The 17,119-nt window shown below is 41.4% G+C and overlaps 1 protein-coding gene across 1 annotated transcript; it reads left to right on the top strand.

Annotated features, from left to right (window-relative positions):
- The first annotated feature begins 15,068 nt into the window (after positions 1–15,068).
- Positions 15,069–16,736, top strand: NDN (necdin, MAGE family member). The gene has a single exon (XM_020883155.2). It carries the CDS (start codon positions 15,200–15,202, stop codon positions 16,175–16,177), a length of 978 nt encoding a protein of 325 aa, XP_020738814.1. The 5' UTR covers positions 15,069–15,199; the 3' UTR covers positions 16,178–16,736.
- The last annotated feature ends 383 nt before the right edge of the window (positions 16,737–17,119 follow it).

Below are 17,119 nucleotides of genomic sequence, written 5' to 3'. Positions count from 1 at the left end.
CAGACTCTTGAAGGGCACAAACAAAACTTCGTTCTCACTAGGACCCAGGAGAAAGGAGCAGTGGCCCCACAAGAGACTGAGCCAGGAATCTTTGGTGGAGGCGTGGGTTTGCAGTGGCCTGCCTCGAGATCAGGAACACTGACTACAACAGTCCTGGGAGCCATAGCTTGCTAGCATAACTCCTTTTGGCCTCAGACCAAACTATAGGGAGAGAACACAGTCTCACCCATCTACAAAAAAATGAATTAAAGATTTACTGAGCATGGCCCCGCCCACCATAGCTAGACCCAGTTTTCCCACAGCAAGTTCCTCTCATCAGGAACCTTTCACAAGCCTCTTATCCTCATCCATCAGAGGGAAGACAGAATGAAAACACAATCACAGAATATTACCCAAACTGATCACATGAATTAAGGCCTTGTCTAACTCAATAAAACTATGAGCCATGCCACATAGTGCAACCCAAAAAGGGTGGGTCATGGTGGAGACTTCTGACAAAACATTGTCCCCTGGAGAGGGGAATGACAAACCACTTCAGCATTCTTGCCTTGAGAACCCCATGAACAGTATGAAAAGGCAAAAGATATGACACTGAAAGATGAACTCCCTAGGTCAGTAAGTGCGCAACATGCTAATAGAGAAGAGCAGAGAAATAGCTCCAGTCACATTGCTGCTGCTGCTGCTAAGTCACTTCAATCATGTCCGACTCTGTGCGACCCCATAGACAGCAGCCCACCAGGCTCCCCATCCCTGGGATTCTCCAGGCAAGAATACTGGAGTGGGTTGCCATTTCCTTCTCCAATGCAGGAAAGTGAAAAGTGAAAGGGAAGTCGCTCAGTCGTGTCTGACTCGTAGCGACCCCATGGACTGCAGCCTATCTGGCTCCTCCATCCATGGGATTTTCCAGGCAAGAGTACTGGAATGGGTTGCCATTGCCTTCTCCCCAGTCACATTACTTAATGGTAAATAGAGGGGGAAAATATGAATGTACTGACAGATCTTGGAAGTAGTGACAGATCTTGTTCTCTAAAATCATTGTGGATGGTGAATGGAGTCATCATATCAGAAGATGATTGCTTTTTGGCAGGAAAGCTATGACAAACCTAGACAGTGTGTTGAAAAGCAGAGACATTACTCTGCCAACAAAGGTCCATATAGTCAAGGCTATGGTCTTCCCAGTGGTCACATATGGTTGTGAGAGCTGGACCATAAAGAAGGCAGCACCAAAGAATTGATGCCTTTGAACTGTGGTGCTGGAGAAGACTCCTGAGAATCCCTTGGACAGCAAGGAGATCAAACCAGTCAATCTTAAGGGAAATCAACCCTGACTACTCATTGGAAGGACTGATGCTGAAGCTGAAACTCTAATGTTTTGGTCATCTGATACAAAGAACTGACTCATTGAAAAAGACCCTGATGTTGGGAAAGATTGAGGGCAGCACAAGAAGAGGGCATCAGAAGGAAAAATTGCTAGATGGCATCACTGATGGAATGAATATGAATTTAGGCAAACTCTGGGAGGTGGTGAGGGCCAATGAGGCTTGTTCTGCTGCAGTCCATGGGATTGCAAAGAGTTGGACTCAACTGGCTGGTAGACTGAATGACAGCAACAAAGTGGATTTTAGGTTAATTTTCATGGGACTCCTGAAGAGTCAATGGGACTTAATGTTACTGAGACAGTGAGTCCCTCTCCTTTTGAGGCCAGTTTTCTGTGGGTCACTATGACTGTATCCTACAGGACACCAAGGAGTTGGGAGAACTACCAGACTTGGATTTTATCTAACATCCCAGTTCATTGTCTATTAACATGGAAGAATATATGTAGTTCCTCATAAACCTAAGGGTCCTCTATGTAATTTTGAAATCATCTTTTTATTCATTCTTCCAAACAGCTTACCTTTTGGAGGAAAAGTATTTTGCTAAGATTCTTCCTTTCATTGATTTTTTAAAGATTTTATTAGTCTTTACTGTGCCGGGTCTTCATTGCTTTGTGAGAGGCTCCTCTAGTTGTGAAGAGTGGGGTGCAGGTACACTAGTTGTGGTGTATGGGCTTCTCATTACAGTAGCTTCTCTTGTTGTGGAGCATAGGCTCTAAGTGCATGGGCTTCAGTAGCTGCAGTGCATGTGTTCAGTAGTTGTGGTGCATGGGTTTAGTTGCCACACAGTATATGGGATCTTCCTGGAACAGGTTTTGAACCCATGTGCCCTGCATTGGCAGGCAGATTCATAATCTCCAAGGGACCCCCCCCCCCCAATGATTGTTCTTAACAGATTTTTAGCCCTTGTGGTAGGTTGGAAAATAGCAGTCCCTCCCTCCCTCAAGATATCCATGTCTCTGTCTCTGGAATATATAAATGTAACTTCAAATGGCAAAAAGGAAAAGAAAGTCCTTGCAGACAAAAATAAGTATCTCAAGATGATATGAACCTGGACCTACGTTAAACCCTAAATCTAATGACTATTATACTTATAGAAGAAGATCAAAGATACAGATATATGTGAGAGATGATCCTGTAATGACTCATGTTAAAGAGGAGGGAGAAACTGAAATTATTCTGCAACAACATAAAGAATGCTGGGAGCCACCAGAAGCTTTGAGAAGTGAGGATGGATCCTCCCTTAAAACTTCAGTGGGATTGTGGTCATGCTGATATCTTGATTTCAAATTTCTGCTGCCAGAACTAAGAAAGAAGAGATGTGTGTTGTTTTATTCAACCCAGGATATGGTAATTTTTATGGCAGTCCCAAGACACTGATACTAGGGAAGATTTTAATTTCAGATGATGTACTGGTTTCAATATGGATGACAAATTGTAAGTAAATAAATGAACATATGCAGCAGAAGTTGACTGTGGTAATCCAGTTGAGAGAGACCAGTGGAAAATTATATCAATATGTTGACAGAAGGGTCACAGTGACACTAATGCAGTGAGAATTCTGTGATTCATTGGATGTGAGAATAATCAATGCCATTCTTATTTCTTTCTGGAAAATTTGGTGGGCAGTTATAATATGTACTGTGAAGCAAGGAACATACAGGAAACAGAAAGATTGAGAGAGACCATTGACGAAGTTCAGTAAAATGTTGAACTTACAGTTCAAATTCATAAGGTTAAGATGTCTCATAAGCAGTTGGGTATCACATTATAGACCATATCTAGTGTGAAGAAATAAACCTGGGAAATATCAGCATATAGATGTCAACTCTGTAGTGAACATTGGATACATGTCTTTTTGAATTATGGTTTCTCAGGGTGTATGCCTAGTAGTGGGATTGCTGGATCATGTGGTAGTTTTATTCCTAGTTTTTAAAGAAATCTCCATACTATTCTCTCTGGTAGGTGACTCAACTTACATTCCCATCAACAGTACATGAGGATTCCCTTTTCTCCACATCCTCACCAGCACATATTGTTTGTAGATATTTTAACAATGGTCATTCTGACTGGTGTGAAGTGATACTTCATTGTAGTTTTGATTTGGATTTCTCTAATAATGAGTGATATTGAACATATTTTCATATGTTTCCAGGCTATCTGTACCTCTTCTTTGGAAAAATATCTATTTAAGTCATCTGCCCATTTTTTTATTGGCTTGTTTGTTTTTCTGATATTGAGTTGATAAAACTGCTTGCATATTTTGGAGATTAATTCTGTTACTGGTTTCATTTGCAATTATTTTCTCCCATCCTGATGGTTATCTTTTCATCTTGTTTCTGGTTTCCTTTGCTATGCAAAAGCTTGTAAATTTGATTAGGTCCTATTTGTTTATTTTTGTTTTTATTTCCATTACTCTAGGAAGTGGGTCATTGGGGACTTTGCCATGATTTATGTCAGAGTGTCAGGTTATGTTTGACTATGGTTTCCTCTAAGAGTTTTATAGTCTTCTGGCCTTATATTTAGGTCTTTAATCCATTTTGAGTTTATTTTTGTGTATGGTGTTAGAGAGTGTTCTAATTTCATTCTTTACATGTAGCTGTCCAATTTTCCCTGCACCACTTATTGAAGAGACTATATTTTCTCCATTGTATATTCTTCCTTATTTGCCAAGGATGAGGTGCCCATGGGTGCATAGGTTTCTTTCTGGGCTTTCCATATTGCTCCACTGATTAATAGGTCTGTTTTTGTACCAGTACCATACTGTCTTGATGACTGTGGCTATGTAGGAAGTACACTCTGAGGTCAGGAAGTTGACTACTCCAACAGTTTTTCTTTCTCAAAATTGCTTTGACTATTTGAGGTCTTTTGTGTTCCATACTAATTGAAAAAATTTTTGTTCTAGTTCTGTGAAAAATGTCTTTGGTAATTTAATTCAGATAGGGTTGCACTGAATCTGTAGATTGCTCTGGGTAATATAGTCTTTCGCACAATATCAATTCTTCCAATCCAAGAACATGATATAGCTCTCCATTTCTTTGTGTCATTTTTCATCTCTTTCATCAGTGACTCATAATTTTCTGCATACAGTTCTTTTATCTCCATAGGTATGTTTATTCCTAGGTATTTTATTCTTTTTGTTGCAGTGGTGAATACGATTGTTTCCTTAATTTCTTTCTGATTTTTCATTGCTAGTGTATAGGAATGCAAAGGGATTTCTGTGTATTGATTTTGTATCCTGTGACTTTACTAAATTCATTGATTATCCCTAGTAATATACTGATGGTAGCTTTAGGATTTTCTACATATAGTATCATGTTTATACTATCATGATACATATAGTATCAATCTCAAACATTGAGAATTTTATTTCTTCTTTTCTAATCTGGATTCTGTTTATTTATTTTCCTTCTCTGATTGCCATGGCTAAAATTTCCAAAACTATGTTGAATAATAATGGTGAAAGTAAGCATATTGTACGCAAAAATAAACTAAACATGGATTAAAGACCTAAATGCAATGCCATAAACTTTAAAACTCTTAGTGAAAAATATAAGCAGAATATACTTTGGCATAATCACAGCAAGATCCTTGCTGACTCCTCATCTAGAAAATGGAAATAAAAAAATAAACAAATGGTACTTAATTAAACAGAACTTTTGCACAGTAAAATAAATCATAAACAATATAAAAAATAAACTTTAGAAAGGGATAAAATTTAACTGCAGATGAAGCAACTGACAAAAGATTAATCTCCAAAACAAACAAGCAGCTCATGCAGATATATATATATATATATATGTATAATAAACCTAGTCAAAAAATGGGCAGAAGACCTAAACAGACATTTTTCCAGTTAAGATTTACAGATGCCCAGCAAATACATGAAAAGATTTTCAACATCACTCATTATTAGAGAAATTCAAATCAAAACTACAATAAGATATCACCTCATCCTAGTTGGAATCAGTGAGTTCAGTTGTTCAGTTGTGTCTGACTCTTTATGACCCCATGGATTGCAGCATGCCAGGCCTCCCTGTCCATCATCAGCTGCCGGAGTCCACCCAAACCCATGTCCACTGAGGCAGTGATGCCATCCAACAATTTCATCCTCTGGCATACCCTTCTCTTTTGGCTTTCAATCTTTCCCAGCAGCAGGGTCTTTTACAATGAGTTAGCACTTCGCATCAGGTGGCCAAAATATTGGAGTTTCAGCTTCAACATCAGTCTTTCCAATGAACATCCAGGACTGATCTCCTTTAGGATGGACTGGTTGGATCTCCTTGCAGTCCAAGGGACTCTCAAGAGTCTTCTCCAACACCACAGTTCAAAAGTATCAATTCTTCGGCACTCAACTTTCTTTACAGTCCAACTCTCACATCCATACATGACCACTGGAAAAACCATAACCTTGACTAGATGGACCTTTGTTGGCAAAGTAATGTCCCTGCTTTTTAATATGCTATCTAGATTGATCATAACTTTCCTTCCAAGGAGTAAGCGTCTTTTAATTTCATGGCTGCAATCACCATCTGTAGTGATTTTGGAGCCCCCCAAAATAAAAGTCTGACACTGTTTCCACTGTTTTCCCATCTATTTGCCATGAAGTGATGGAACCGGATGTCATGATCTTTGTTTTCTGAATGTTGAGCTTTAAGTCAACTTTTCCCCGTCTCCTCTTTCACTTTCATCAAGAGGTTCTTCTTCAATCTCTGCCATAAGGATGGTGTCATCTGCATATCTGAGGTTATTGATATTTCTCCCGGCAATCTTGATTCCAGTTTGTGCTTCATCCAGACCAGCGTTTCTCATGATGTACTCTTCATTATCAGTTAAATAAGCAGGATGACGATATACAGCCTTGAGGTACTCCTTTTCCTAGTTGGAACCAGTCTGTTCTATGTCCAGTTGTAACTGTTGCTTCCTGACCTGCATATAGGTTACTCAAGAGGCAGGTCAGGTGGTCTGGTATTCCCAATTCCTTCAGAATTTTCCACAGTTTATTGTGATCCACATAGTCAAAATCTTTGGCATAGTCAATAAAGCAGAAATGGATGCTTTTCTGGAACTCTCTTGATTTTCTGATGATCCAGCAGATGTTGGCAATTTGATCTCTGGTTCCTCTTCCTTTTCTAAAACCTGTTGGAATGGCCATCATTTAAAAAAATTCTACAAATAATGTGTGCTGGAGAGGATGTGGAGCAAAAGGAACCCTCATGCACTGTTGGTGGAAATGCAAACACAACAATCTTACTACTGGGTAATACCCTGAGAAAACCATAATTCAACCACATATATACCTCAGTGTTCATTGCATCTGTTTACAATTGCCAGACATGCAAAGCAATCTAGATATCCATCAACAGATGAATGGATAAAGAAGTTGTGGTACACACATACAATGGAATATTAAGCATAAAAAGGAATAAATTTGAGTCAATTGAAATGAGGTGGATGAACCTAGAGTCTGTTATACAGAGTGAAGTAAGTCAGAAAGAGAAGAACAATATACATATTGGTGCATATATGTGGAACCTAAAATAATGGTACTGATGAACCTATTGCAGGGCAGGAATAGAGACACATACACAGAGAACAGACTTGTGGTCCAGCAGGGGAAGGAGTATGTAAGATGAAAGGAGAGAGTAGCATTGAAACATATACATTAATATATGTAAAACAGATAGCTAGTCGGAATTTACTACCCCACAGAGAGTTCAATCCAGTGCTCTGTGACAACCTAGACCAGTGGTGTGGGGGAATGGGATAAGATTCAAGAGGGAGGAAATATATGTGTACTTATGATGATTCACACTATTGTACAACAGAAACCAACAAAACATTGAAAAACATTTTCCTCCAATTAAAAATACACTTTAAATAAAGGATAATAAGTAATAAAAACACCAGGACATACGCAAAATTGACCACTTAGATTAATTATACCAATTCCTTAAAAACCACATACCACAAAATTCACCCAGCATGAAAAAGATAATCTTAAAGGCCCACAATCAATTTAGAATGTTAAATAGGTAGTTATGAGCCATGTGAAAAGGAAATCTCTAGATACTGGTGATGCCATTGAGAAAAATTCTACCAAATGTTTTAAGTAAAATAAAAACAACTCTATACATTTTCCCCATAAAATTGAAGAGTCGGGAACTTTCTCTAAGTCATTTTAAGAGTTTCTGATATCAAATCCAGATAAAGGTAGTACAAAAAGAGAAATTATAGGCCAATATCTCTAATAAATACATAAAAATCCCCAACAAAATATTGGCAAGTAAATACAGCAATATATAAAAATAATTATGCACTGTAAACTTATACCCACAGTATGCATGAACAGGATTTATTTTTAAGGAGATGTTGAAGCAATCTATTTTTACAGGTCCAGTGAGGAAAGGCATATATCATCTGGAAAGAAGCTTATGAGACCTAACCTCTTAGTCAGCTGTCTTTCCTCCTATCTCTCTGCTTGTAATTTTCACTGGTTCCCAACTAGAGACCAAACTGTCCATAACAGGGCTTCTGCCTGCATAGGGGGAAGGTGTCTTTTCTTTTTCTACAATTCTTTTTTGTTTTTCCCATATCTGGGAGGCAATTACACATGTGTTGAAAGGGAGAGATGTGTTTAGATATTGGTACCAGTGTGGTGTGCATTATGGTCTCATACAATGAAAACTGTCCCACCCTCAGGTCAGGACTGCCCTCTTGCAAGGTGATGCTATTTACCGTGTTCATCTTCCAGACTTCTGTTGTCAACCCAGGCATCTTTCCTGAGACATACACATCCAGGTACCTGCTGGACATGTCCTCTCACTCTACCCAGGTCCGTCTCATTCTAAATAGTCTCAGGAAGTGGTGCATCCATATCCCAGCTACACAATACTGCTCAATCCCAGCCAACCTGAGACAGAATCTTGGTGGTCTTGGTGGTTACCATCTCCCTTCACCTTTCATTAGTATTTACAAAAACTACTGAGCATACTACATATCACACTCATCTCACAGGCTGACAAAGTAATGCTCACAATTCTCTAAGCCAGGTTTCAAAAGTATGTGAATTGTGAACTTCCATACATTCAAGTTGCATTTAGAAAAGGCAGAGGAACCAAAAATCAAATTGCCAACATCCACTGGATCATTGAAAAAGCAAGAGTTCCAGAAAAATATCTACTTCTGCTTTATTGACTATGCCAAAGCCTTTGACTGTGTGGATCACAATAAACTGGAAAATTCTTAAAGAGATGGAACTATCAGACTACCTTACTGCCTCCTGAGAAATATGTATGTATGTCAGAAAGCAAAAGTGATAACTGAACATGGAACAACAGACTGGTTCCTAATCATGAAAGGAGTATATCAAGGCTGTATAGTGTCTCCTGCTTATTTAACTTATATGCAGAGTGCATCATGAGAAATGCCTCACTCAATGAAGCACAAGCTGGAATCAGGATTGCTGGGAGAAATATCAATAACCTCACATATGCAGATGACATCACCCTTATGGCAGAAAATGAAGAAGAACTAAAGAGCCTCTTGAGGAAGGTGAAAGAGGAGAGTGGAAAAATTGGCTTAAACATTCAGAAAACTAAGATCATGGAATCTGGTCCAAACACTTCATAGGGAAACAGTGGAAACAGTGTCAGACTTTATTTTTTTGGGCTCCAGAATCACTGCAGAAGGTAACTGCAGCCATGAAATTAAAAGATGCTTACTCATTGGAAGGAAATTTATGGCCAACTTAGACAGAATATTAAAAAGCAGAGACATTACTTTGCCAAAAAAGGTCCATCTAGTCAAGGCTATCATTTTCCAGTAGTCATGTATGGATGTGAGAGTTGAACTGAACTAAAGCTGAGCCCCGAAGATTGATACCTTTGAACTGTGTTGTTGGAGAAGACTCTTGAGAGTCCATTGAACTGCAAAGAAATCCAACCAGTCCATCCTAAAGGAAATCAGTCCTGAATATTCATTGGAAGGACTGATGTTGAAGCTGAAACTCCAATACTTTGGCCACCTGATGCAAAGTGCTGACTCATTGGAAAAGACCCTGATGCTGGAAAAGATTGAGAGCAGGAGAAGAAGGGGACGACAGGGGATGAGATGGTTGGATGGCATCACCGACTCAATGGACATGAATTTGGGTAAACTCTGGGAGTTGGTGATGGACAGGGAGGCCTGGCGTGCTGCAGTTCATGGGGTCACAAAGAGTCAGACACAACTGAGTGACTGAACTGAACTGAACTGAATTGATGCAACTATTTATTAAACACTGCCTCTGAGTCATAATGCCTGGGGAATTAAATGAGGAGAAACACCATCTCTATAATACACAATGAGGAGAAATAGTGGACCAAAAGGGCCATAAACAAACAAGAAAGATAATAATCAAATAAGCACAATTATTTTTATGTTGCAACATATATCTCACAAGCCACTATGCTGTCTCAGATAGTAGAACAGAAGCAGTGTATACTCAGTTCAGTTCAGTTCAGTTGCTCAGTTGTGTCCGACTCTTTGTGACTCCATGAACCACAGCACACCAGGCCTCCCTGTCCACCACCAACTCCCTGAGTTTGCCCAAACTTATGTCCATTGAGTCTGTGATGTCATCCAACCACCTTATCCCCTGTTGTCCCCTTCTTCTCCTGCTCTCAATCTTTCCCAGAAACAAGATTTTTTACAATGAGTCAGCTCTTCACATCAGGTGGCCAAAGTATTGGAGTTTCAGCTTCAACATTATTCCTTCCAATGAACACCCAGGACTGATCTTTAGGATGGACTGGTTGGATCTCCTTGCAATCCAAGGGAGTCTCAAGAGTCTCCCTCAACACCACAGTTCAAAAGCATCTATTCTCTGGTACTCAGCTTTCTTTTTAAGTCCAACTGTCACATTCATACATGACTACTGGAAAAACCATAACCTTGACTAGACGGACCTTGTTGGCAAAGTAATGTCTATTCTTTTCAATATGGTGTCTAGATTGGTCATAACTTTCCTTTCAAGGAGTAGCACCTTTTAATTTCATGGCTGCAGTCACCATCTGCAGTGATTTTGAAGCCCCCCCACCCCCCAAAAAAATTCAGCAACCATTTCCCATCTATCTGCCATGGAGTGATGGGACTGGATGCCATATCTTAGTTTTCTGAATGTTGAGCTTTAAGCCAACTTTTTCACTCTCCTCTTTTGACTTCATCAAAAGCCTCTTTACTTCTTCACTTTCTGCCATAAGGGTGGTGTCATCTACATATCTGAGGTTATTGATATTTCTCCCAGAAATCTTGATTCCAGCTTGTGCTTCATCCAGCCCAGTGTTTCTCATGATGTACTCTGCATATAAGTTAAATAAGCAGGGTGACAATATACAGTCTTGTTGAAGTCCTTTTCCTATTTGGAACCAGTCTGTGGTTCCATGTCCAGTTGTAACTGTTGCTTCCTGACCTGCATACAGATTTCTCAAGAGGCAGGTCAGGTGGTCTGTTATTCCCATCTCTTTCAGAATTTTCCACAGTTTATTGTGATCCACACAGTCAAAGGCTTTGGCATAGTCAATAGAGCAGAAATGGATGTTTTTCTGGAACTCCCGTTTTTTTTATGAGCCAGCGGATATTGGCAATTTTATCTCTGGTTCCTCTGCCTTTTCTAAAACCAGTTTGAATATCTGGAAGTTCACAGTTGACATATTGCTGAAGCCTGACTTGGAGAATTTTGAGCATTAATTTGCTAGCATGTGAGGTGAGTGCAATTGTGCACTAGTTTGAGCATGAAATGCAAGCCATTATCTATTTTTAAAATGGATTCCCATGCAAAATCTCCTAATTGGTCTCTCTGCATCTCCCTGTCTACCTGTTCCAACTCCAGACATAACTGTTATTCCGGTTGACTTTTCTAAGTGACACCCCTGATCTTGCTAATCCTTGAGTGCTGGCAGGCTACAATGTGGGTCTGGATAGGACTGGAAGGTCTCTGTTTATAGGACTGCCTTTGAGCCTCAGCTGGACAGGCATGTGCAGGGTCCCAGTAGGGAGACTTGAGGGGTAAAGGGCCAGGATTTTTTTTGCTCCCCCATCCTCCCAACTGTGTACAGAAGCACTGCCTGTCCTCACTTATTCTTTACTAAAAAAATGGGGGGAAGGGGAGGGGCAGCTTACAGTTCCAGTGTAATTAGTTTACTGCCACGGACTGAGCTACTTTTCTAAAATGAAAATCTTTCAGGTACATGATAGATGTTGCTCAATATTTACTGAACATATTAACACAAGTTCTCTGTTTCAATTCCTTGCCCTGCAAGGCATTTGGGGCCCCTTCTAGGCCTCCAAGGTGGAGGTTACTGCCTGTGTGGACAGAAAAGAGCCTGAAGGATTCACATTTCATCTGGGGACTCTGGGCCCCTGTGTTGTTAGCATATGTCCACTGGAGGCTCTGAGTGACCCCCCTTCCTCTGTTCACTATGGAAACCAGTGCCAGGACAGGCCTCTCCTCCTATTTCTGAGTCTTCCAAGAACAGCCTATTCCACAGCTGTGTAATCTGTTCCACATTACAGAGTTTGAAGCTATCCACCAGCAGAACTGTCCACATCAGAATATTTTAGGTTATAACATTCCCACATACTTCTTGCATCCATGGAACTTCTATTTACATAATCCTGATTTAAAGAGTGGCCCTTCATGTGTCTTATGGGGGGAGATATTTTGCAGTCTTCAGGCTTTTTGCTTCTAAGCTGCTGGACCGGAGAGAACTAATTGCCCACATCAAATAGGGCCAGCCCTGGAGATACTCAGTGATCTCAATTTAGTCTTTATTGGCAAGGCATCACTGGAACTCCAGACCAAAATCTTGACTTGTGAATTAAAGAAGATGTTAATGCCTCATGAGTACTGACTTCCTTTTCTATTCACAGTTGTCACCTGTCTTTTTATCTTGTTCTGAAGGTCTGCATCTCTGAGTTATGAGGAGGCATCTTATCATGTTGCTACTCTCAAGCTGTCAAGCTACTGACCACTGCCATGGCATAACTACAGGTGTAATCTCTCTCCTTAAAGGATATTTCAAGCTTTAATTTTTCCCACTCCATCTCCATGGATTTTCTTGTTGTTGGAAAATGGAATCTTTACCACAAAAACTATTCTTGGAAGAAAATACCCTGTTACCAGGTGTACAGTTGGGCTCCAAGGGTAAGCAGCAAGAGGGGTTTACCATGTACTTGGTTTCAAATTTGGCATCAGTTCCAAAGCTTTAAACCTTCTGAGTGTAACCCCTCATAGTGGTTCTAGTCCATAGACTCTGGGATAGTGTTAAACAACCCTCCCAATAGAAGAGTGATGTGGAGTGAGCTGTGGCAGGTGTGTCTTCCACTCATCATGGGAAACATCACCCAAAGGAAGCCCAGTCTGGCTCAGGCAGCATTTGAAACACAAGCTATTCTCTGGTCAAAGATCTGTTATGACACAGCAAAAGCTTTTATAATTTTAAAATTGTTGTGCTTTTATACTTGTTTATATAATTGCTTTCCTACTTTTTCTATGTAAGTCTTAACTATTGTGCTCAAGCTTGCAATTTAATTTCATTAATCCATTAAATCTAGGAGGGTGAAATATGAGGATGTAATTTTATTAATCCCACAATAGCAAAAAATATGGTCCATGGCCAAAGCTGAGCTGAGATTTAAATAACAGGCTCAAATGTTTTCATTATTAAAAATAACTTAAATGAATGCAGTCACTAAACAAAACAGAAACAAATAAGTATCCAAATAAAATAAAAAAAGAAGAAAAGTAGTGAAAATAAATGGTAAGAAATGATAATTATTTTAAGAATAATGGGGACAATCAATCAATTTAAGCCATTCTTACAAAATAATAATTGAAAACACTAATATAGCTGATACCACTCTGAAAGGAATATTTAAAAAATAGAAATCTATAAATTAAAGAGAAGAAAATGAGGAACAAGAAAAATTCCAGATGAGATACATCTAAATTATCTGTAGCAATTATCCTTGTGAACTAAGAGATTAGGGGGTTCTATTGGACTGCAGTCAAATTGGTCCTCCTAAAAGTGATACAAGCATGAAAATCCAAAGATAAAAAACAGCAAAGGGAAAAACCCTTTGAAGTCAATCTACTTGAGTAAAGTGAGAAGTGAGAAAGGGGTACAAGCTAATAAAGAGAGGATTCTAGAAATGTCAAAACAATATTGTATATATGAGTTAGGTTTCAAGTGACAACAGCCAGACTCACTGAGGACATATGTAAGAAGCTGCCGGCTTGAGGAAACCCGGGAATGGCTGAAAGACCACATTGGCTCATACAAGTCATGTTGATTAGTTGCAGGAACATTGGATCCAGAGGTTTCTGTGCCCAGTTTTTTTAAGGAAGCATCTCTGACACTGTCAACTTTGTTTTTGTTGATGGTCCCAAACAAAACTGCAGATTTGGTTTCTAAATTTGAAAATTGAAATATAACCACCAGTTGTTACATCTCAAATCACTTGTTATCTGGGAAAGTTTAGGGGATCTATGCTAATTTTAAAAAGAAAAAGAAAAAAAAAAGGATCTTGGGAGGGATTTGCATGAGATACTATTCAGTTTCTGTGGAAGATGGGGGTGTTGTGCTGTAAGAAGGCGAAGTTTCCACAGGAAAAAAAGTGGAGGTTAAAACAATCATAAAGGGAAGGAAGGTCCTGGAAAAACAGGTGGAAAGACATCATATGAATCTATGCTAATATCTCCGTGTGTGGGGATTCTAATGAAACAAAACTTACACCAAGATTACCCAATGGAATTGAAAAACCAAAATCAATGACCATTAAAATACTAACAAAGTCATTAGTATACTGCCTTCAAGAAAATTTCAATCACACTCGGATTGACTACATTCTGCATTTCTTGTTTATAACTCTTGCATGTGGTAGGAAATCAATGAATTTTTGTTGTTATCCCTCAGAATTCCAATTTGCCCAATTAGTCCTCCTGGTGGCTCAGACGGTAAAGAGTCTGTCTGCAATGCGGAAGACCTGGGTTTGATCCCTGGATCGGGAAGATCCCCTGGAGAAGGAAATGGCAACCTACTCCAGTATTCTTGCCTGGAAAAGCCCATGGACGTAGGAGCTTGGTAGGCTACAGCCCACGGGAGCAAAAAGAGTTGGACAAGACTAAGCGGCTTCTCTTTTTCAGAGTGGACTTATTTGCTTGGGCAATCCTGACTGTTCTCTCAGTTTAAATTCTCACACTGATCTGAAACCTAGTCGACACACCAGCCTAGGTCTTGCCCATCTCTACCTTGATTTTAGATATACCTAATCAAATGCTTCCTAAGAAAGTCAGCTTCAGCATCTCAGAAGCTTAAATTGCCGCCTGTTCCTTAAACTTACTCCTTGTCCAGTGCTCACCCATCTCCCTCCCTTCCTCCTCAAGAATTCCTCCTTAGCTCTAACAGGACGCCTGGGGAGGGGGAGTGATCACTGAGGCCAATATTCTAGCGGACCCTCTATCCTTACTGAGGGCCTCCTAGCCCCCTTCCGCAGCCCACCAGGAGCCCCCATATTCTAGCGGACCCTCTATCCTTACTGGGGGCCTCCTAGCCCCCTTCCGCAGCCCACCAGGAGCCCCACCCGCCAAAGAGACTGCCGTGCCCCAGGCGCGCGGACGCGCAGGCGCATTGGCCCGGCCCGCCGCCGCCCCGCCCTGCCTGGCCTCTGCGGAAGGCGCCGCGCGCAGCAATGCGCACTTCCTCTCCAGGAGTCCGCGGAGGGAAAGCAGACTCGAAGAGCTCTTGGACGCGGCGGCCCTGCTCTTGCGAGACCGAACAGACATGTCCGAACAAAGTAAGGATGTGTGCGACCCCAACTTTGCAGCCGAGGCCTCCAACTCCGAGGTGCCCAGCAGCCCCGGCATTCCCGGCGGGCCCTCTCCTCCAGGGTCTCAGGCCGCGACCCTCACTGAGCTGGAGAGCCCTCCCTTAAGCCCGCCTGATGCCCCTCTGGTCTCGCTGCCTCCCCAGGCTCCAGGCGAAGAGGGAGACCCAAAGGCCCTGCAGCAGGCCGCTGAGGAAGGCCGTCCCCACCAGGCCTTGAGCACAACTCAGCTCAGCCCGGCGCCCCCGGCCCCGGCCCAGCTGGTGCAGAAGGCACACGAGCTCATGTGGTACGTGCTGGTCAAGGACCAGAAGAGGATGATCATCTGGTTCCCAGACATGGTGAAAGATGTCATCGGCAGTTACAAGAAGTGGTGCAGAAGCATCCTTCGGCGCACCAGCCTCATCCTCGCACGCGTGTTTGGGCTGCACCTGAGGCTGACCAGCCTGCACACCATGGAGTTTTCGCTGGTCAAAGCTCTGGAGCCAGAGGAGTTGGACAGGGTCGCTCTGAGCAACCGCATGCCGATGACGGGCCTCCTGCTGATGATCCTGAGCCTCATTTACGTGAAGGGTCGCGGCGCTCGAGAGAGTGCAGTCTGGAACGTGCTGCGCATCTTGGGGCTGAGGCCTTGGAAGAAGCACTCCACCTTCGGAGACGTGAGAAAGCTTATTACCGAGGAGTTCGTCCAGCAGAACTACCTGAAGTACCAGCGCGTCCCCCATGTCGAGCCCCCTGAGTACGAGTTCTTCTGGGGCTCCCGTGCCAGCCGCGAAATCACCAAGATGCAGATCATGGAGTTCCTGGCCAGGGTCTTTAAGAAAAACCCCCAGGCCTGGCCTTCCCGCTACAGGGAAGCTCTGGAAGAGGCTAGGGCCCTGCGGGAGGCCCACCCCACTGCCTACTGCCCCCGCAACAGTGTCTCCGAGGACTAGCAAGGTCTGGAGGCAGATGATGTTCTCTGCCCCTCGCCAGGGTGGAGGAGGGGTGGGGGTGTGGGACATTAGAATATTCAGGATCTACAGTGCAGTATTTCACGTGTAACTTTTAAGTTTTCCGTATAGTGCTTTTATACCTCTTAATGCAATGTTGTGTTCATTTCAGTAATATTAGTGTGTAGGATTCATGCATGATTGTTTGTAAGCTCAGTTGGTGCTTTCGCTTTTGTGCTACCTTTCTTGAATTTTTTGTACCAGAGACGTGCTAAACTTATGAAATACACCGAGACATTTTCCATATTCTTGTATGTGTGACGGAGGCTGTGTATTGGGGTAGATTGGTCTTGGAGAGTTTGGAAAAACTCCCCAGAACAGCTGGCCTAACCAAGAGAAAAGCCGACCCCTGCCTTTGTGCTCTGCCTGGGCACAGGAAACATCCCTGTGGAGTTTGGTGATGTGGACTGAGACAGACTCAATGTGGGCACACTTTACTAAACACAGATACAACCTCACCATGAATAAACTTTAAACATTAAAGATTCTTGTGATACAGTCATTCATGGAAAGTGTACTTTATCTTCTTAACAGAATATTATGGGTTGGGAATGGGAATTATGAAGTATACAGATATAACTATTTCATCTAATAGGATGGGGACATCAGTACTCATGACTCATAAATGTGTGAAGTGCATAATTTTATTTTCAGAAAGGAATTCACAAGTTCATATCAAAGCTTTGACAAGTAGAAAAAAGTGCAAAAACCAACAAAGGGGTCATAATCACGTCACATAGAAATAACAAATGTTGATATTTAGAGTAATTTCCTCTCTTACATTTTTCACATTTTATAAAAAATGATAGCTGTCTTTTGTGGGCACTAAGAGAGGCATTGTACTAAACCCTTTACATATATTTTCTCTCTTTAATCCTCATGACA

This window comes from Odocoileus virginianus, unplaced genomic scaffold (genome assembly GCF_023699985.2).
Source record: "Odocoileus virginianus isolate 20LAN1187 ecotype Illinois unplaced genomic scaffold, Ovbor_1.2 Unplaced_Contig_33, whole genome shotgun sequence".
Classification (NCBI taxonomy): domain Eukaryota; kingdom Metazoa; phylum Chordata; class Mammalia; order Artiodactyla; family Cervidae; genus Odocoileus; species Odocoileus virginianus.
This window is presented reverse-complemented; position numbering and strand designations above follow the sequence as displayed.

What these genes read in the sequence shown, in the direction of transcription:
- NDN (XM_020883155.2), top strand. Translation starts at nt 15,200, where the DNA reads ATGTCCGAACAAAGTAAGGATGTGTGCGACCCCAACTTTGCAGCCGAG.